We start from the raw sequence: 22865 nt of genomic DNA, 5'->3' as shown, positions 1-22865 counted from the left end.
AACACAGAAACATACTCTGTCCTATTCAACAAAAAAAAAACTGTCCTGGGAAGAAATGAAACACCACAGTCATGTGTATGTTAGTTACACTGCTTAATTCACTGTTGCATAGGTGGTGTTGTGTCATAGAAGAACTTGCATTGAATAAGACAGGTGAAGTGAGACTAGGAGTACAGACCAACTTGCTGTCATGTAAGTGGGCTAGCTCTAAAATGCTGGTAAAAGCAAGTATATGGAAAATGAATACAATCTTTAGCATTGTGACTCCTCAGATCTAACATAGCTCTATAAAAGTCAGGTGCTTATTCTGAGCTGTCTCCATCAATAAGAAAAAGACACAGGTCCTTGCAGAGAATGATACATGCCTCCCCTTCATGAATTTGTCTCTTAGGACAGGACTGATTACTCTCTCAAGGTGCCTGTCCATCTCCTTTGCCTGTAAAGGCACGCTTAAAGCTACTTAGCTTTCAGATGACTACAGCTAGCTGAGAAAAAAATATTCACCTCTAAGAAACTCTGAATCCTGTCTCCCACTTCCTTGGTGAGAATCCTGATGTACCATGTATATATATGCATAAACATGGTCTTTTCTCTGTGTTTTGCAGATCTTTGAAGACCCCACGCTGAAGTCTGTAATGCGTGCATATTACTTCTTCCATGGACTAATGATCTACTACTACCAGAGCTGTGGAGTGTGACAATGGTGTTTGTGTCCAGTCTATCAAACGCCATTATCACACTAAATAGCTACTGGTAGACAAGACATCAATTCACAAAAGTATGTGAACCGTAGCAATACATTTCCCACCTTGCTGAGGAATAAATAACCCTTTTACATGTATGTCAGGATGACTCTGCTCTTTCTTTTATAAGCAAACCCACCATAACATGTGGGAAATACATACTCTGTTACATGCACTTCCAGATTCCCATTGTAAAGCACGCAAGTCATCTTAAGGAATCATGATTATAATATCATTAGGAATGTGGATTTCATTGGAATCAATGGGGTTGTGATTATCTCTGAAAAACAAGCCAGCTTGTGATTTTCTTTTTCCTGTTGGATTGACCATGACGATAGAATATTGAAGCCAATTAGCTGATGTAGTCAAACTCTGGCTGTTATTTTGGCACCAAATTAAAACATACGTTTGGAACATTAATTAACTGAGATGCTTATGACATTTTTCAAACAGAACACTTTCCAAAATTCTGATAAAAAGCTATTGCCCCTAACATAATTTATTCATGCTTCAAATGCTTTCAGCTTGGTTCACTACCGTATCACAACTGTATGTATGATTTGAGCACCACGCGCAAGTCCGTTGTCTTATATTCTAAACCTACTGTTTTGGGAAGAGTCACAATTTCCTCAAAGAAATTCTTCTGAAAACTATTTTAAAGAATAGGAATCATCTGTGGAGCTTCCAAAGGGCTTAATGAAAGCCAGACACCAATATTGCACTGAGAAGCCTAAATCCCACTGAATAATCCAAGATTTAGGCTCACAGAATGTTGTGCTCTGATTTGCAATGAGTGGTAACCTTAATATTAATCAGTGTGTTCCAAACTCCACCTTTCCTCTGACTTCTAGCGCTAAGTAACCAGGCATGCATAATGAATAGGAAGCTTCCTATGGCTGTGATGTGTAGAGTGCTGCTGGAAGAAAACATACATGAATATGTGAAATTTATCATTTATAGATTATACTGTGTTTCCATTTGCAATCGATTTTATTACACAGTGTTTCCCAACAGAACATCTTCAATGAGTTACTTAATTTTATTCCCTAAACCTTGTTTTCTTCCATGAGTTATTGCCGTGAACAGTCATTAGCAATGCATACTGCTGAAAATTAATGGAAGAACTACAGTGTTGTATATTAAAATTGAGTTCCAGTCTAGACATTTTTAAAGTAATTCTCAGCACTTCAAATTACAATAACACAACAGGTCTTCACAGAGGAACCCAGAATAGGTTTCCTAAACCTTATATGTATCCTAATCACTCTTTGCATCCACAATTTTCTTTTATGACCATCTGTTCTGAAAACCTGCTGTAACAGATACCTCGGTGCAGGTATCTGATACAGCAATAAAAGGTGACTGAATGGAGAGTAATCCAGTAGCCTCCTGATAAATTAGTGCAGAACAGCTCTTGCAAAAGGAAGAAGATAAAGCTTACTACCTACAGGAAGAAGAAAGACTTTTTGGTGCTTTTTTCCCTCTTCCAGCCCTGCTGTCCCAAATAAACATCAGGCACAGTGACAGGGAAGAGGAAGGAGCAGGGGCAATGGAAGAGGAGGTGGAGGAGAGCTGAGAGTGCGACAGTCAACACGTGAACACAGGGACAAAGCAAGTGGTATGGGAAGCCAAGACCTTGAGCATGGCACCAGCTATACAGCCAGGCATTCACCTGTTCAATTCATCTCCTTTTTCTCGAACCCCCTTCTCTAGCTGGGAGGATAGAGGAGAACACCACCTGTGCTCCTGATCTCTTTAACATCGTTCCAAGGGACATAAAGTCTCTTTTGAGAGACTCGTACCAGATGCTTATCCACTGCTGTCCCACTTCCCTAACATTGTCCTTCCAGTATATATTGCACCCATTGGCCTCCTTTTCCCTGGTCCAGTTTTGCTTTCAGGAACAATAAATCTTAATGTTGACTACCAGATAAAGCATGAATGGAGGGACGGAAATATCCTGATGTTATTCCTCCCTTCTGAGGTTTCCTACATTACAGGGGAAGCTCATTCAAACACATTTCTGTAGCAGCAGTACCAGCCTTTTGATGTGTGCCACGAAGGCTTTCTGCTGGGTTCTGATGACAAGTCCATTCCTGTTAAGTCACTTGATATGAACCTGTCACATCACCAAACTGCAGCTGTTGATACACTGTGCTGCAATGTACATGGCACAAATCTAGCCACAGCAAACAAACAGCTCTCACCACCTGATCCCATGAGTACCCCTATCACAAGACCAAATGCATATCTACTTGTGTTTGGAACAACATGAACATGGTTCATGTGGTGAGCTTTTAGTTGTATAAAAAGAAAAAGGCTGCTGGTTCTTCGTGAAAAGGGTAGAAAGGGAAGGGTGAGGGCTGGGCTGCCCCATAGCATAAGGCTGGGTCCTCTCTTTTGTCTGAAAGGAGCAGATAATGAATTGGAAAGACTGATGTAGTGGGCCAGATCCAAAACATCTGGCACAGACTGGGCATCTATAAGAGTACTATGCATTAACACTGACAAGGAATATTGTTCTGCCACTGCTGCAAAACAAGCAACCTCAGTCATCCATAAACACAGCCAGAATCCAGCAGCAACAGAAAGTCTCCCAAAGCCAGTATTCTCCTGCTGTCCAAGACTCAGTAAATCACAGTAATTTCACACCCATGGTATTTTACGGCAGACTCACAGTGAAATCTGCAGAGCTGCAGATAATTATGGCTTATTTTTCAAAAGTTCTTTGCTAGGAAAGAGCTTCTAGCTGAGGGAATCTTTGTGCAAGTAAGTTGGGGGCCAGGGGTGGGCAAGAGAGCTGGAACTCCTTTCTCTTTCCTCTGGCTTTGCAGGAGGAAAGCAAAAGTGGCCTTGTCTGCAAGGCCCTCTGTGTAATGTTTTTGCACCAGCTACTTTTCTTCTCAACCTTTGATTGAGAGAGAAATGAAGAAAGTGCCTTCCCTTTCTCACCACACCTGCAGTGCTTTCTAGGAAGCCTGTACCAGTCTTGCTTGCCCTTCTCCTGATTACTGGCACTGCGGTTTCTCTTATTTGAAGAACATCTTATGCTGTTTCTCTCCTCCCACTCAGTAAGCCTCATGTGCTGCTTGCCTGAGCACAATATCCGTATCATACCAACAGAAAGAGCTGGAGATTAGGTCTGTCATTTTGGACTAGCTCTACGATTTGCAATGTCATCACAGCTTCTTCCATGTCATTCATTCTTTTAGAGATGCAAAACATGAATCACCACTGCTGGTACTCCAGTGGTGGAATGGCAGTACAGGCATTCCAGCTTCTACTTGTAATGTTATTAAAGGAAACCCATTTAAAATATTCAGTCAAACATCCATGTGGGCAAACAGTTCCTAACCTTCCCCCGGTGCTCTGTGGCAGGATAGCAGTGTGGATTAATTCTCTCTCCCTATTACTTTCTTACTACTGTGCTCTTAAAACTCAAAAATAAAGTTATTTACTGAGGCTTTTATTGTAGAGCAACATGACCTTTACAACACCCACACAAGTATTAGATACACTGAAGTTTCTTGAAGAGAAAAAAAAAGAAATTAAGGCATAATGAGATGCATCCCTGCAGTTCACTGTTAGTTTATGTGAGGTTAAGCTGCAGGAATTAATACTGAGAAGTTCCTCCAATAAGAATTGCATACAAATTTCTCTTGCTATGTGGTATAGGGAATGGATTGGGAAACATACTGCCTGATTTCTAACGGGGTCCTCCATCTTACATCTCCTTGAAGTGGATAAATATGTAAGGCATAGCATTTGAAATACATCAGCTGCCTTCTGAAGTTGCATCCTCTGGAGACCTGGGGCCAAGCAATTTGTAAAGCAGGTTTATAAAGCATAAGGACTGGGAATATGTATCACAGCGCTGCAATGATCTATTCATCTAACACTAGTCAGTCATAGATTCAAATCCTGAAACTTAGCAGTCTGGCTTTTTTCATTTGGAAACTTGAAATGAAGAATAATCTAACTTCTATGTCAAGGATCTATCTTCCCACACAGGTTAAAAAAAGCTGTGGACATTTTGGTTAAAAGTTTCTCAATTTTTCAGTTTTAGAGAAAATTCTTCTGCACTCCAGACATACCTCCCCATCTTTCAGGACCAGGCTGACTGTTTTCTATACCCACTGACTTTCTCCTTGTGAGTGAGATTGTTATTTAAGATCTAAAGCCTGAACTAGAGTCTGCAGCTGATTCCCAGCAACTGTGCACTGGTCTTCAAAAGTGCAAGCTGTCTTCTTGAATCTGTGGAGGACTGATGCACTCTGATTAATTCATTGCTACCATTGAACACTTGTGAACATTCAGGTGACGTTTTCAAATGTACTCAAGGTTCTATTTCAAAAGGGACTGCGGAGGCCAGTTTCCACTAAGCAATAAAGTTCTAAGGATCACAGACACTTTTTGGAAAAAAGATCAACTTAAGAGTTATGTGCCTAATGTTTTGTGGGTATGGACCTATACACTGAAATCCCTTATGTGTTTTTGAAAAACATTACCACTGGAGCTCAGATGTTTTTTAAAGCAATTAAAAACTGTGAAAGAACAGGTAGAATTCTCAGTTTAGGGACACATAAATCTAAAAACTCAATACCTATAGGCCATTCATGTGATTAATTACTTTTGAACAAGAAGAAACATCCTGTAGAAGCTTTATTGACTCCTTTCTTGAGTGTTTTATCACTGTTAGTCTGTGTAATAGAATTTAAATCACAAAGCGTTAGTGCTTCAGCCTGAACTACAGTGGTGCCCTATGAAAAGCATAACATTCTAAAATTGCTATCAGGACACAGTGCAATTCATTCATTCTGTGTGTGCTTAAGAATATTTATTAATATAATAACACAACTGCTAGTTGCAAGAATTAACCACAGTGCTCCTTTAAAAAATGGGTTCCAGTTTCTGCTTTGCTGATGTCTGTGCTGAGATTAGAATACATATTTATCTGACTTGTTCACAAAACCCGTGCTTTGGTTACCTTATGTAAAAGGCAAAAAGCAAACTTTGGCTCAGATTAAAACACTCTGTAAAACAGGTAGCTGTTTCTCCCATTCATCTCAACAGGCCATTCAATCTAGAGCCCAATGAGAATCCTGCTTACCCTACTGATAATTATTATTTCACTGCTTATGATTTTGCAGACATCCACCTGATGCAAATTGGTAACACAGGTACACCAAGGTAAAATCACAGTTCTACTAGGTGAATCTTTCTTCTGCCATTGAAGTCAACCGACATAAATAGGACAAAACTTTCTTTTCCCATTCTGATTTCTTGGTCTACACCTTTGTATGAAGTTGAGTTTAGATGCACTCAGCTTTCATTCTTTTTCAGATAGCCAGGAAATACTTCCAGATAGAGGGTGTACATGTATTTTCTGTAACAGCAAGACTAAGGTGGGTAGAGTGGCTAGCTATCAGTCTACAAAGAAGAGCAATTATTAGCAAAGTCCTTTAAAAAAAAATCTGACATGAAAATTGAGACATGGGCAGACAAACAGTCTGTTAATCATAATTTCCCATCAGTTTTTGACATGCACACTGGAGCGCTCTCTGTGTCACTGTCAGACTACCTAAATTTTAAACTCTTTAATCATGACCCAGAAATGTCAGTAAGGAATTCGGGATATTTTTGAGAGGGGCCTGCATAGACAAGGTATTCTGCCACAGAGTTCCTACCTGTGAAACAAGACAGACAGGAGGGCAGAACAGACAGCTCAGCAAGTGTGAAAGAGGATGGGGCAACATGGAAACAAATAAAAGGCAAAGACTCAATTCTCTACTTCCCTTAGATACGCCAAAGAGCAATCATCTGAGTACCATGACAGAGCAAGGTTTTAAAACTTGTCAAGATGGCTTTAACCTGAGGTAATCAGTCAATCATTTTTTACTTTTGGTAGCTTTTAATGTATAATTATTTCAATGTAATTGCACTTGTAGCTGAACTCAAGGGCAATCACTGAATTTGAGCAGGATCATGTGACATTATTATAATTTAAGCTTTTGTTCTATTACAGAAAAATGACTGCTTTAAACAAGTGTATTGCCAGGTTTTCCTATTATCATCAGTTAGACTTTCCACTGACAGAAATTCAGGAATTGTGACTCTCAGTGTTGTAATACAATGTAATATGTCTATTAACAAACAAAATACGTTCAATAAACTCCTGAGCAGTGGAAAAGCATCCATTTTACCTGGGTGTATGTCTATTTAACCCAAATATGATGGTGTTATTATATAATGCTCCATGTACACATTTACTCTGCGAGATCAATAATAAGAAAATTAAAATTAGATTTTGAGTACAGATGTCAAGTCTAGTTGAAAGATGAATGAAAAATATCAAATCCATAAAAACAGAAATATAACCAGAATGTGGCCTGAGTCCTTAATTAATGCACCATCAGGGGCTTGGAGGACAGTTCCCCACAGAGGAAAACATTCTAAAAGATTCACTTATGCTCACTGCCAGGGGACAAGAATGTCATCATTTTTCTTTAGAAGGCAACACAGAGCACAGAGCCCTTCACTGTATTGTGTTCCACAGACATGTGGAGCATAAACATCTTCATTCAGGTCTATAGTTTCTGCTGCGCTTAATTTGTCCAACAGGTGTAAACAACATTTTCTCCAAGTTTTTGATTAATGAATAAGAAAGTCATGACTCAGTCCTGCGAACAGCTGCAGGGATGGAACTATGGTCACAGATGGGTGCTCCGAGAATCCATCTGAGCTTAGTCACTTGCAGGATCGAGACCGTCATCTTCCCAGACAAGGAAAATACTCATTGTCTCTGTGCTGTCATCAGTATTGAACACACCAGGTAAATGCAGGAGGGTGATGTTTTTACACAGGCATGAAATATCAATGAAACTAATTCTCTGAAGTTGTGGGGGTGGGAGAGTGTTGGTTTCCCAATACCCTGTCTCTTAGAGATCAGAAATATCAGGAAGCTGAACACTTAAGGGGGGAAACGGGAACAAATTTCCTTCCCAAAGATGCTATGTGCCACTATCATACTTGGTGTTTCTTTCATGACCAGCAACTGTCTACTTTAGAAAGCTAGGGAACCACTTTTCAGCTCCTACCTGACAGACAAGCAAGAGTACCTTTGGTAAAGTAAGGGTGGCCTGCAAACATACACACACGCAACATCTGGATCAGGCAATAACCCCCAAGTGAGGCTTCTCTATTTATGGGGGAATTCAAGTTCAATGGCTATACCAGGCCTCACTGTTTTCATTCAGGCTTCTTACATTGTCCCTTGGCTTTGATGAGCAAGCAGCCTCATAACTGGGGTGCGTTACATCGTCCAGCACACTATTGACACTCATGGCTACAGAAGAACTGGAAAGACATGTGGTAAACTCTCCTTCCCATATTGGCACTCTCCATTGACAGAAAGCCGTCAGGAGCAGAGCTGTTGTTGAGACCCTCTCCCATCACCACAGGAGGGGAAAGGGCTACTCAGCAAGGCTCACTGACACACAGTGTTGGCCTAACAGCACGGTCCCCCAGGCTGGGTGGCCAGCTTCATGCTAACTGCCTGGCACTGACATTCTTGCCCCTGACTGACCCAATGGTTCCAGCTGCAACATGACAGAGCGCCCGATATGCCCCATTCCTAACATCTGCTCTTCCCCACCAAAGCTAGCCAGAATGGCAAGCAGCAATAAGCATCAACAGAGTACATAATTCCAGTCTCAAATAAATGATGCACTGATGATTACCAGGTGGCAGTGGAAAGTGGCTAACTGCCATCCCCACTGCGAGGTGCGCTGTCTGGCCATGCACGGTGTCTCGTTCTCTCACACGCACCAACTTCCTTTTGGCTGAGAGAGAGATGTGGGTAAACTCAGGCTGGTTCCTGGTTTGAACAACTGACACCAGAACAGCGGGACTTCCCTCGGAAAACCCCTTCCCTCAGCACAGCCAATATCAATAAGACAATCTGCCTCATCTGTACCACATCTCCCTCTGCCTGCTGTGTTTGATAACTCCTTCAAAACTGCTGCTCTGTATACTTTTCTACTTCCATTCTCTTGTGATACTTCAGATTCTCTGCAGTAGCACAGCATTGTCATTCACCTTTATTTTGAAATTAATGGCTTCCCATCCTCAGTACATTGTAATTGTTTTGTCAAGGTTCCATTCTCAATGTTTTGGCCCAGATTTCAGACACACTCAAAGTTTTCACCTTCCTTTGGCATTGTCTATTTAAAAACTCATGTTTCAAATAGTCTTTCATACATTTAATTTTAGGTGGACTACAATACCATCTTAATTTCTGCAATACCATTTTGTGGTTGGTCTCCTCCACCTAAGTTAGCAGAAAACTATTACAAACTCAAGTGCTTTGGAACAACTCTGGAGAACTTCATCCCTAACAGTAGGAATTTAAAATGCAGACGTCTGTCTGACACTTTGCTTCCTTTTCCCTCAATGGAGAGACACAGGCACTTTTTTGGCACAGTTAATCTAACCTATTTCAAATGTTTGTTTTTCAGATGACCTGCACTTTGCTCTAAATTCCATTGAGAAGACCTCCATTAACCGCAAAGGGAGCCCAGGATGACAAGCCTAGATGTTACATCCGCATTGCAGTCAGGTGAGTTTCTGTCCCTAGTGTCAGCTAGTCCCCAACAGTTTATCTCTTATTTGGCACCCACTGCTTATCAATACAAAGCAGAACCTAGTCTGAAATCACTTTTATCTTCCTCAGCACTGATGGGCCTCTTACACACAGGTATTGGTTTCTGGCACCACCCGTTATTTAGTAATCACACAGGGATAAGAAGTCTGACAACGTTCAGTGTTTGTATTCTGTGTTAGGCACTGCAGGTTGGGTTTTCAATTGCCACCTCCAGTAAACTTGTTGCAGTCCTCTGAACGTGCATAGTTCCCTCCCCTGGCTGCAAATCTCCACATAACTACACTTAAGTTTAATGGAGCACAGTATCTTTTTTGAGTTCTGGCCCTGCCTAGGCATTCTACATAAATCATGACTCTTTAGTAGACAGGTACTGGCCCAGGGCACCTGTCATGTTCCTTCGAAAAACAACTCTATGCTACACAGAAAAGTCATTGTACTTATTCTAGTTGAAAATGCTGCAAGGTACTGAAATACCCTCCATATGTAACGGTTTATTTCAGACAGTAGCTGTTTGGCAACATGCAGACTCCAAACCTCTATCCTACAATAGGATTGGTGCAAGCACAACAGTACTGTGCCATGGGGTTCACTGTAAATTCAAGGAAGCTTGCATGGAAAGCAAGGAATTCTACGGAGAATCACACAAGTTCCTCATCTTTAAGCTGATGACATCACTTGTGAGCACCTTAAAGATGCTAGCTAATTTGGGGGGGAGGGGGACAGAAGACAGATATGCCCAATCACAAATGGCTTTATCTTGTATTAAAAGACATGTAAGTGGGAGAAAAAAACTACAAGAATAGGATTATAGTAGGATTATAATATGCAAAAATCTGAGAAAGAAAACAATTTTGCTATAGCAGCCTGAGGAACAATACTGTGCAAAACTTTTACTAAGTGGCACCTTAAATATATTGATGTTTAGGGAGCAGCTGAACCCACAGGGTCACAGGCACAGACACATAGAAGGGAAGATGTTCTCCAGTGACCAGTGGTGCACTCAATGTCCAAGACTCAAAATGTGCAGATACCAATACATAGAAGGGTTATAAGATAATCCAGGCAGATGGCTTAGCTTGTCTTCAAAACCTTGCCCCAGTGTTAAGTCTCAGGTACCGAGACCATAGAATCAGCTCCTTTCTTTGCTGCTGGTATCAGCATCAGGATGACTTCAAAATAATGTCATAAGGCAAAAGACTAAAGTTATGCCCCCACCACGTCATTGGTGCCTATCACTACTACATATCCTCAAGAGGAGTTTTCACAAGATGGGACAATGAAACTCAGTGCTCTGAAGAAATGAAGTCTCTAGGTTCTCTTGCTTTCTTGGCCACTGTTTTCTTTATAGTCGATGAGTTTGGTAGAGTTTTGCTTTTCATGGATGTTGCTTTCCTCTGTTTTTGATGAGTGGTTCGGAGAGATTTCAGCCCCAGCATTTCACAGTACTTATTGCATTGGTGGAGTGCTCTGAACTGCTCAATGAAGGAAATCGAGCAGTTGCCTTTAAAACCTTTGTATCTGTAGCAACAAAGAAACAAAAAAGCCAAATGGGATTTCAAGATTCATTTTCAGCACAGGGAGGCAGAGTATGACTGTTGACTCATAAGCAACTTGAAAACATTAAGCAAGTCTCTTCCACACATGCTGTTTTGAGAAGCACTGACTGTATCACAGAAAATCAAACCGAGCCATTGAGAGGTGAAGGAAACCAGGCAATAAGTAGTGACAGAAGAGGGAAAAGGGTTAAGAGGCATAGTTCTGTGGTCTGTGTGCTGGCTACTATTTTTCATTTAATTTAGTTGGGAATATAATTGTCTGCTGGCTAACTTTGTTTCAGTAACACATAAATGAAATCCATTCTACGTCATTCTCTATAGTTCTTTTGACTACCATGAAAAGACAAGGTTGCCACATGAGGTGTTGTCAGAACCAGAAGCTGGTTTTATCCAAACATGTACGTAACTTCTGTGCTATGCTCCTCCCTCACCCAGGCTTGACTACAAGATCTCAAGGAGCCAAGCCTCTTGGGGAAGAAGGATGTAATGAGCATTCCTGAGGAAGGCAGTCTCATCGAGCTTTCACAGCTCCCAAGCCACCACCATATCTCCCACTGCTACCTCTCCCTTCTTCAATGGGCTAGCAAAGCCAGTGAGTAGGCAGAGCATGTACATCCCTCTTCTCCTCACCCTGCCACTGTTTGCTGACATTGCTTCTCGTTCCTGGTTTTTAAGCTGCATCAGCTTTTTTTTTAAAAGCTGCACCTGCTCTTCAAAGCAGTAATTTTTGGTCAAATTACCAGGATGGAGAAGGGAGAAGAAAGGCCAGGGTGCTCCTCTCCTGTTTTGGTAACCTTAATAAGTGCATGTTCTACCCTAGTCTCTTGGTTCATTGGACATACAATGCCTTCAGATGTGAACTGAGAGTTATCCCTGCACAAAAACCAACCAAACAAAATTTAACATTGAAATTAACACAACATGCTCATTGCACAGCATTCCAGAGAGCTTTCCTCATGCAGATTGCATAATGCTAAAGAAAACACTGTTGCTCTGAGAAGGTCAAACTCTTTCTGACAGATAAGCATCTTTATTGCAACATAGTTTGCCAAATTTCTTCTACAAAAGAATGGTGCCAGTGGTGAAAAGACAATAAAACACTTTGCAACAAACGGGGATGATATCTGCCTCCATCTAACTGTCCTATTTTGCATCTCAAGTGTTCCTCTACAGAGAAGAAATAGAAAAGTTGAAACCTCAGGCTGACTGCTTTCCTAGCATCAGTAATTCCACCCTAGGAGCAAAGAAATCTCTTTGGTGGATAATGCAAATCTGAGAGTTTCTCTAGTATATCTAAAAGGTAATATTTATTGTTTATTCGGGCACATACCAAAATGGTAATGTATACTGGCAGTCCCCCTTACAGCCAAAAAAAGTAATCTATACATTTTGCTGCTGCTTTTCAACACTGTCACAATTGCCTACCCATGGAGGATGGATCCCAAATTATTTCAGACAAGCTACTGCAGCCATGATGATGAAGACTTTGCAGATAATTGTAAGGTGAACAGCAGACCTTAATCTTCTAAGGAATTAAATTATTGCTGGTGGTTAACTTCAATAAGAAAAACTATTTTGGAGTTCAACTTTCTCATCGTAAGTATTTAGGAGTCCTTTTTGTCTTCACATACCAACATTTTATTTTCGGATTCTTCTTTGAAGTCAGAGTTTTTGAATGTTAAATATATATTTCAATGAAATAGAGCTCCAAATGTAGTTTACTATTATTTGTCATGTGAAGCTGTTCACACCAGATGATATTATCCTCTAAATCAAACAGGTAGTAAGCCTGCCTGCTCTAGAGAAACCACTCAGCTAGCTTGTTATGAACAGCCAGATGAACCTCAAAGGCTTAAGAATATTTTTTTCCTCTCCTCTCCAAGTAAGTTATGTGCTTGTTTACCCAAAGGAAGTTTAAGAGGAGTGCCATTGTTAGTTCAGGACTATACGCTGGAGTTCAGCGAGAGAATGAACTGTTCTTTCACTCCTTCGGAGAAATAATAGACTTCATGCTTGAGCTGCTTTACTAGAGCCGTCAGATGTATGCTCCAGACACATCAGCAGAACACAGGTTCCACAGGCAAACATGCCTGTGCTCAGCAAGAAAATCACTTTATATCAAGCATTGAACCTGACTCCAGAAACTAGTTAAAGCAGAATAATGCACTGCCAGCAGAGAGGAATAACTTAAGACCGAAATATTTTGAGTAATTTACCATGAATATTCAATTACTCATTGGGTCTTTCCAGTGAGTGCCAGTGGCAACAACAGGGGTTACAGCGGTTACACTGTCATGGTGTGTCACTGCTGGATGCTGCAGCAGTGTGTGTAACACAGAAGCAGCTGCCAATGTCTGAGGAGATAATGAGGCTCTGTGCAGACAGCCTTTGGGTAGCAACTGCTTACTCTGGTATCTGAAATTCTCCATTTCTGCTGCAAGACTGATTGAGAGGCTTCCTTTCTCCTGCACTTTGTGTAGGTGTAGCCTCCAGGGCTATCAATTAGGTGAGATGTTTCACTGCACTGAATGCTGGCTATTTTAATTTGTGGCTGCAAAATGACCACACACTCACTCTTTTTTTTCCTAGGTAGCCATTTTGTTGCAGCTAAAGAAAATTTCTTGATGTGTTTTTCTCATGCTATAAAATTCTGATAATACTCATTTCTTTGTGGAAATAATCTTGGAAAGTAAAAGCTGAGCTAAAAAAAAATCCACTTTTCTCCTGAAGTAAATAGAAGTCTGTCTAAATGGCTTTCCTATCTGTATTCGGTATTTGTCACTTCCTGTGTATCTTTGAAGGAACATCTAAACGAAGAGCAAACCCAGCAGCATTTGCTCGGACGATACTATGAGTAAGAGACACTTTAAATGAACAATTGAATGCTCTGCTAACTAACTTTAGAGTTCAACAAATGCCAGAAATATTTGCAGTAGAAGTAAGCGCATAAATATCTTGTGAACAAGAGACAGAACATTTATATTAAAAACACAAGATTATTTTTACTTTACTAGCTTTGCTCCTAAATCAAGCCATCCTCATTTCCCTTCTCTTAAAATAATAGGTTTGCATTTGATCTTGTGGCTACAGATGTGGCCTAGGTAACACTCCTTGTCCATTTTGGAAGTTGAGAGGCACGAATGAGCCTAGTTTGGTTCTGCAGTCTGCACAGCCCCAGGTCTTATAGCGGGCCATAGAAAAACTAATCTACAGATGTGAGACCAAAGTTTTGCGTCTGAGTTCTCCCAGCTGTTTGCTGTTTGTTAGTCACTACTTTCACAGAGCCCTCCTTGTTCGCTTCCAGACTGCATCATTTGTTCTGGACAGACCTAATGACCATAGCTCTGCTGTAATCTGGCAGGATTTGTGAGCTTAATTCAAACCATTCTGTGCTGTTACAGCTTGTGGTATGTGTAATTGGGGGAAGGTCTCCATTAGTGAATGGCTTCTAAATTGTACAGTCTGTATTGCGCTCATACGTTTTGTGTTCAATAACACCAAACTATTGACCATTCCAAGCCTTGAAAAATATGAAGCTGTTATTTTGCACAGCGTGCACTGTTAATTCACTGACTAGATGACTGATAAATAGAACCCGGACAGAATTCCATCTCCCAAACTTGACAGTTGGGGGTTGGCCCAAAAAAAAAAATCTTCCTTATATCTGAAGGGGGAATGTTGGGTTTGTACGCCAGGCTTAAACTCCCCAATGCCTCTTGTTGTCATGTTGAGTAAAACTAAATTTGTCAATGCCCTGAAAACAGACAGATTTTCAGATCCACGTTTGGCAAACAGCACTCCTGTTAATCATCATGACCATGGGTCACTGTGTTCTTGATTCCTTCATCTTTGTGTTTACCATTCTTGGATAAATACCTGGGCACTTGTGCACAGCTTCTAAACTGCTCACTGTTCGCACTTAGAAGCCAGTCACTGTGTTGTATTATTTTTGTTTACGTTCACCAAAGAATCTACTAAGTAGCTTATTTAAAGGATTGATTGCCTGACTCTGGTGCACCCCAGTGGCTACATTAAAAATACTTTTCAGGTACTTTTCGGTTTCTAGTTAGGCTTCGCCCTCTACTGACAGAAACTGTATTGCAGCTACTTCAGCGCATTACTTTGGGTTCGTTTGGTTACCAATTCACTAGTAAAACAGACATAGAAAGGATAAAAGATCGGAATTACTTTGAAAAGTGTTAATAGTTGAAAACATCCATCTCTCCACAGCCTCTATAGGAAGGAGAGGAAAGATAAAGACAAAGGATATATAAATGCTCATCCAGAAATGTTTGTTCAGACTTGGAATATGAGCCTGGACCTCCAAAAAAATCATTAACAGCAATGAGCAATGCTGAATATAGGTACAAGATTTTAATATATGCTGTTTATTGTGCTTGGTTTACAAGAAACACTGGGGGAATAAATAATGTCCATGAATAATTCATGACAGTTGCCATATTGGCTTTTGCAAATTCATCAATAACAGTTTGTACTATGACATTCAATTCTTTGAAAGGTTGATTATACTATGAGCACGGCGGGGGTGAGGAGATGGATTTTTTTTGCAGGGATTTTTTTATCCCTGATCACAAGTTTAATCTTGGAGTGAAATTAGAATTGTATTTAATTTACATTCCACCAGGAACAATGTGAATGTTTTTCCATTCATGAAGGATCACAGACGCATATCCCCAGGGTATTTTTGGTTTGCCTTGATGTGATTGGCCCCAGCTTAGAAGAATTGGAGGCAGAGGACCTGTCTGTGATCAGTGAGGTCACTACCTCTGCAAAGAGTAGTTGAGGAAACTATGCGAATTTCTATAGGCAATTACACCAAAAAATCAGCTTTGTATCTTCTCTAACAATACAGTTAAAATCATAACAGTATCATACTATATTTTTTAGTTAAATAGGACTATGTATGTACTCCCCAACATGTAAGATAGACAATCTTTCATCGGCATGGCTGCACACTATCAAAAGCAGCAATAGTCAGTAATACAGACAAATTCTGTGTACTTGTTTTCCCCATCCAGGCTCATGGAATTAAAAATCAAACTGCAAATATTAATGCAGAGGTGTCCTTTCTGGGAAAGGAGCATGAAAGAAAAACACAGGACCGGGAAAAATACGTTGTGTTGTAGCAGTATCAGTAGCTAAATAACAAACAAAATGATATTCAACATTTTTAAGAGGTTGTTCATGAAGGGAAATTATATTCCCTTATATATGACTGAGGTGATCCTTACTACAGCTTGCATTGCATATTCATTTTCTCACTTCACCTTCCTCTTCCCTAGTCCAACATGTGTTTTTATAGGAGTAATTTCCCACAGTGAGCTGGACAACATCCATTAAAGCATTTCTATAAATCTTCTGATTCCAGAGAACAGTGTTGCCTCAATAAAATTTTTATGACTTCTTTGTTTTGTAACAGGATGATGCAACTTCATTTCAACTGATTTTGCTTTGGGTCCCCAGCTAAAAGAGTAAATCAATGTAAGTTTTGAATGGACGCCAGCCTGCAAATGTTAAGGATTTTCCCAGAATATTCTGGGGTCAAATTTTTAATAATTTAAAAGACACTGTGAGGGCTTTTCTCCTGTACCATGGGTATATAGACAAGCTCCAGTTTAGTACAAAGACTGAATACATGTGTTTGGATCTGGTTTTTTCTATCAGTTTCTCAAAAAAGAATATGAATTTAAAGCATTGGTCACAGGCACTTACCCCCATCTCCTTTCCCTTTCCAGCAGTCAGCTGCTTTGAATGTCTGGCTACACTGCCTATTTCTATCAATGGCTCTTTTGGTCTGTGGTATAACTAGAAGCTTTAATTAACTGAAATTTAAGAGAAGTGGAAGAAAGTTAGAACATTAAAGGCCTGTATCTTTACACACATGCTTAAGTCTCCCAAAAAGACCTGAAGCCATTGCAAAACTGCTAGGAAACAGGCCTTTTTAAATATTATGAACAGATCTTTTGTTATAGTTCAGAATTATTGCTTTTGAGGGAGAAGGGGAAGAGATACCATCAAATCCCTTAACACATTTCCTTTTTTATCAGATAAGCGGCCTATGCAAAGCTAAACAGACCTCTTCCCTCCACCCATGCACCTGACAAGAACATGGGCTCAAGAAAAGCTTACAGTCACTGCCTGCTCTAGGAAGAAAAACTAACTCATAAAAGTTCTAAACTGAGAAAAGAGTCCTTATAAAAGCTTGTGTCATAAATACGTATTCTAAAGCTTTGACACTTTTGCTGGCTGCAGTAGGGATTTCAGCTGTGTTCCCTCATGCAGTCCCTGCAAATTCCTTGCAAAAAGGGCAATACAAACTTTGGCCCTTTTCAGGGCATCTCCTTGCCTAGTTCCCACAGTACTGTGGTAGACAGCCTCTCCTCCTCCAGCGGAAGAGTAGGAGGAGAGAAAGGTCACTTTGGCTACTGGCAGCAGGATCTAGTAATAGGGCTAGATAAGTATAAAAGCTTGTATTTGCATTTGCTGGGGCAGGTGCTAATGAGTGCAAGCCCAGCTGGAGCTCTGGCTCCAACAGCATGCGGGGGTTTGAGGTATTTCCTCCATGGTCAGAAGCTCTAGACAGCACAAACTCCAGGTCTTTCATTGTACTCCAGGCTGGAGCCAGTGTTGGCCCTGCATTTTCAGCCCTACCTTCCTCCAGCTGATGTGCCCCCAAGTAAAGTGCCTTACTTGCTTGTAAGTCACCAGAGACCTTGATTTCACTCTTGAAATGCCCTTTGAATAAGCCTGTTTTGAGGGAGGCATGAAGGAAAAGCAAAGCCCAATCTACAGTGTAGCCCCATCCTTTTAGAACAAAATACATGTTTCCCTTATAGGCGGGTTCCCATAAATATGAACAAAAAGAAGTTGAAAGAGTCAGATGAGGATTGTTGTCTTCCAAAGTTAAAGCAAGAATAAATTTCCAGTGCACCCTCCCCAAACATATTTACACTGTGAAGAAAGTGATGGGTAAAGCAAAACCATGCTTGTTGAGAAATAATTTTTCACTCACCCTTTGGCCAATGTTGCTATGCCAACGTCAGTTAACTTCATTCCTACACCTACAAGGCATCAAGGAAACAGAGAGCTTATGTTAAACTAGAATTTCTAGGAATATCTTCAGATTCAAGAGCATTAAATGTTATTTATTGATTCGTGGTTTTAATTTTAATTGTCACCATTTTTTCACAACGTTTTAAAGTACCCCAATTAAAAATAGGATGTTTGAGTTCTGTATCACTAGCAATTTCTAGAAGTCAGTCTCATACCAGTAGTTTACAGATAGCAAGGTGATAAATAGAGCATAACTTGTTTCCTGTGCTAGACAGTCAGTGGGGGGGAAGGAGGGGTTACACTTTGATGACTGCATTTTAAGAAACATACAAAATCTTTGCTTATGCACCTGCCCTGAGATGTGTATATTTATTTATGGGGTTTTGTGGTTTTAATGGTTTGCAAACTTGGACTACAATGTTTATCAGTAGGAATTGCATATTTGCTTTGCTAATCAAATAGCAATAGCTCAGTCAACCTTATTTTTGCTTTTTGGGTGAGAGATACAAAATCCCTTTCTTACTCAGTATTTCCAAAAACTTGGGTTTTTTCACCTGTCCTTTTGTTGACTTGTTTATAGGTAAAATCCAGTCCTGTAGTGTGCAATTTTTTCTGTACAAGAAAATGATGGTCTCAAGACCATTTTCCTTGGAGAATATCCTTAGAAATCTCAACTGGTATGCCTGGAAAATGCAGCCTAGATACTCAAATGAGAAGATGATCAGAGAAGAAGGATGTTTCTCTTCAACAGCAGCAGATATATTGTCCTTTGTGGCAGCAATCATTACAGAGGCTCAGATACCATTTCTGCTGTTGTGCTTCCCTCAGGCTAGAATTTTGTTCGTTCTTCTCCATTTAAATTACTTCAGGGGTCTTGTTTAGATGTCTTGTTGCTAATTTTCCTGCCTTCTCTTGTTAAAGAATACGGGATATTTTCTATGATTCCACCTTTCTTTTGTTTTCTTTAACAAGGGTCTGTCTTTCTCTATTTCAAATACATCTATGCATACTGTGTTGGGTACAGGGCCAGCATTTCAGCAGTTAGAGGAGTCATACACATAGGAGCATAAGTGCAGCATTTAGTAAGTGCAAGGAGGGCATTTCTTCGCCGTTCTTTTTTTGAAGAAACATGTTTCTTCAAACTGAGCCAGGACCTGAATGTGGAGCATTCCACTGTTCAGAGATTGTTGGTAAGTATTTAAATACAAGTGAAGGACTAGGATGTTATTAACAACTGAAGTCTTTAATTCACAAGACATTTCATTAACCTCTGGGAGGTGAGACAATAAGCCAGACTTGACTCATCCTGATTTACTAAGGGGACATGTGGAAGAAAAACTCTCCCATTAGGAGTGCAAGATTTGTTTTTTTTCTTTTCCAAACTGTCTTCTTACAAGAACATAAGCTCTGCTGATTAGATAAACATCATAATACTGCATAGGTTAATACATGTTTACCCCTGCTGCCACAGTAGGCAATTAATTAATGTCTTTCTGGTAACACACACACAGATAAACACAGTTCACTTAAAAGAGGATGGAAAATAAAATATCCTAACGCTCTCTCCTAACTTTTATTCCGATCTGCATGAGATGCTGTATAAAACAGGCACAGGGCCAGGGTACTGTCCGTATCTGGAGTAGACTCTGCCCATTACAAGGTTATGGAAGGAGCACATTCAGCATTGCCAATAGGACACAGAAAGCCAATAACAACATTGCTCAGAAATAAGTCTCTGGAAGTTCTGCAGTTACGGGGATTCACTACAAGTGGTCACCAGCCTGTATCATGGGAAAGCCATTTTATTGCCCCCACTCAGACAACTCACCTTGCAGGTCAGTGACAAGCAAACTCCCATTGGTCTTCTCATACACCCAGTGCTGGAAGGTACAACACTTCTGGCCAGCCTCTGAGTCTCTTCTCAGGAAATTTACTTCCTTGCCATCCCTGACAGAGTATTTCACAAATTCCCCAACCAGTTCCTCCTCCACTGTCGCATAGGGGATGTTATTAGCAGGGCGATGAACAAGAAAAATAGGAATGATCCTGAAATCAAGGGATAAAAACTAGTAAAATCCAGAGAGTTCTGTCAATGGAGGAGTAAGAAACAGGCAAAGTGGCCAGTGATCTCAGTGAATGAACAGCTACCAAGTCTAAACCAAGCTAGGAGACGTGGATAACATTTGGATTTCTAGGTAGCTCTAGAACTTAATCGCATTATCCTCTATGTGCTTATTTCTTTGTATTATTTACTCAGATGTTAATTTTTTCAAAGCATACTTTCTAATGTTGTCCTACTACATCCCAAAACCTAAACTCTGCACAATAAAGGGTGCTTGCTTATTTTGGGGTATCACTGCTTTAGCTGCTCGGTCTGACTGATACATGATTCAGTCTTTCTCAGGTGTTAAGCACCTGCAAATTTGATCCACTCCAGAAAGTGCTTTGCTCAAGACCAAAGTAAGTGGAGGATTTCTCAGACTAGATTTGTAAAACCTGACACATTCAAAATCAGTAAACATTTTTGATAATGAAAATACAAAGCAACTACTTTACCAAAAAGTAAGAGGAAACAAGAAAGTCTCTGGAAAGATCATCAAATTCTCAAGACAAGTTGGCCCAAGTGAAAATCTAGAACCTGAAGATTATTGGGCTTTGGCAAAGTTTGGAACCAGGTCAGAAAACTTCATCTAGTTCTGCATGACGTTTTCAGGAAATTGCAAACTTGACAAAATTTGTCTCATTTTATTCATTTAGAAATTGAGATAGTTTAGCCAGAAAGACTGACAAAGTTGTGTAGGAATACAGGCTAGGTCCATTTATGTCTAAAGATGCACCATGCCAAAAACTCACATCCAATATCAAATAAAATTTTGCTTGGGGTTTCATGGTCTTCCCAGAGAGAAAGACCGAATGTGAAGTGATAATGACAGTAGTCTAGAAGGAAGTATCTGTCTCACTGGCAACATGAACTTCCTGGTTACTGAAGTTCCTGCTGTCTGGAAAGCAGTGTTCTACCTCACAGATAGCCGTCTTCTGTTTGTACTTACACTGGAAAAACTCAGCATTCTTGTTAGGCAGCACTCTGATACTACAATATAGATCTCCAAAATTAAAACCTCAGAGTAAGCAAAAAAGTGACAACAGTGTATATTAGAGTGGAATTTAATACTGCTCTGAGATAAGGTCATTTTGGAAAGCCATTCAGCTGGAGCTGGTAACAGAACATAACCGTATTTTATCAGCTGGCTCACAAGAGCTCCTAGCAGTATCTCAGAACAAATGGGGGAAATTACTGTCACCACAAAAGAGGTTTCTAGTTACTGGTTTTCTTACAAACACTCTTAGAGCAACACTGCCAAAGGGGTGGTACAGTTGCTTCCAGACATACTTGCACTGGATTCTGGAAATGGCAGTATCATGAATGTATGTATGTGCTCTATATACATTGAAAGGGGGTCTAGAAGAATTAGTCATGGGACAGAGAACCACATATAACCAGAGCACTTCTGTGTAAGTCTTCCAGTCCTAATCCACAATCAAGCTCTATTGACACCATTAATTTATTTGTTGTTGTGATATTTTACCCTTATTGTTATAGCACATGCAGTTAAACTGGTGCAAATGGCCTTTACACCAGTAGTTATTCTCTTTATAAGGAACAATCACTGCAACTGTAGGCACTTATCTAGTTCTAACCTATTCATTCAAGGTGTGATATCAGCTTAACTCTACCAGTGTCATTAAAGTGAACAACTTTTATTAGTATATAAGGCTACATATAGTTTCCTATTACTGCACACTGAAAGGAAAATAAACGGGTCACGGGTTAGTGCTACTCCATTGTGGAAGTATCATAAGTAAGCTCAAGACCACGGAATCTATCTCTCTCTCCCCCCTCCTGCCCTTTTATAAATGTCTAGCTGCCAAGCCACTGACTATTATGGGGCAGTGCTTTCTCTATCCTTTCCCCAGCTTTCTCTTACAGTCAAAAGTGCACAGATAGGCTAAGGCTATAGCTTTAAAGCTAACTCTGGAAAACATGGACAACTTTTCTCTTGCTCTATTTCTCTTACAAAATGTTGCAAGGAACATACCCTCTTTTAAATACAAGTTTGATCTGACAAGGGCTGGCTAGAAGAAAAGGAATCTACCCTTAAAATTTTGAAATTAAAAAGCAAACCAAAAGCATATGCACATCATCTCTTTTTGCTCCTAGCTGCTGTCTTGCAGCCAATTGTTTAGAATAAAGCACCAGATCTGAACCTTCCATGTGCCTGTTATTTGCACCAGACTTCTAGTTGTCGTAGGGTACGTGCTCTCTCTCTCATAGCAAAACTAGAGGTTATATCCTGTGCCTAGAGAAACCTCTCAAACACAAATTTTACCAAGAGCAATATTTTTCCAGAAAAGAAGCTGACTTGCACAAGTATTTTCCCTAAAGATTCCACTGCTGTTTCCATCTCTATTTCTGACCCTGAAAGGTTGTTTCAAGGAATCATTTCAGAAGCTGTGCTTTAACTAGTCCTTTTTTTCAGGGAATCACTGCAGCTGAGCAGGTCTTGTGTCATCTAAACAGAGATGGAGATCAAGGTCTTATCCTTGAAGCAAGGCAGATGGAATTTCAACCATCCACTGCAAATTCAACTCTACACAGTAGCCTGACACTGGAACAGCAAATCCTTTGAAAAAGATCTATTACCAAATCCTCAAGGTGCCACTTCCCAGCCTCAGAGGCAGAGGTGAACCTGTATTGAGCTATTGGTCTGATATACACTTATTCGGGAAATGGAAAACTTCTGATATGAAATAAACCAGTCTTTGAAAAAA

General features: G+C 40.2%; 1 protein-coding gene across 1 annotated transcript in view; it reads right to left on the bottom strand.

The window, feature by feature from the left end:
- Positions 1–1686: 1686 nt before the first annotated feature.
- Positions 1687–22865, bottom strand: part of ALPK2 (alpha kinase 2) — a 45570-nt gene continuing 24391 nt past the window's right edge. Inside the window, exons 9-11 of the mRNA XM_059833380.1 lie at positions 19864–20081; positions 17995–18043; positions 1687–10923 (exon numbers count right to left, since the gene is read on the bottom strand). Of these exons, the coding sequence (XP_059689363.1) occupies positions 10689–10923; positions 17995–18043; positions 19864–20081 (502 nt within the window). The 3' untranslated portion in view covers positions 1687–10688. The remainder of the gene's footprint in view (positions 10924–17994; positions 18044–19863; positions 20082–22865) is intronic.

The sequence above is a fragment of the Gavia stellata genome, chromosome Z, assembly GCF_030936135.1.
Source record: "Gavia stellata isolate bGavSte3 chromosome Z, bGavSte3.hap2, whole genome shotgun sequence".
Lineage (NCBI taxonomy): Eukaryota > Metazoa > Chordata > Aves > Gaviiformes > Gaviidae > Gavia > Gavia stellata.
This window is presented reverse-complemented; position numbering and strand designations above follow the sequence as displayed.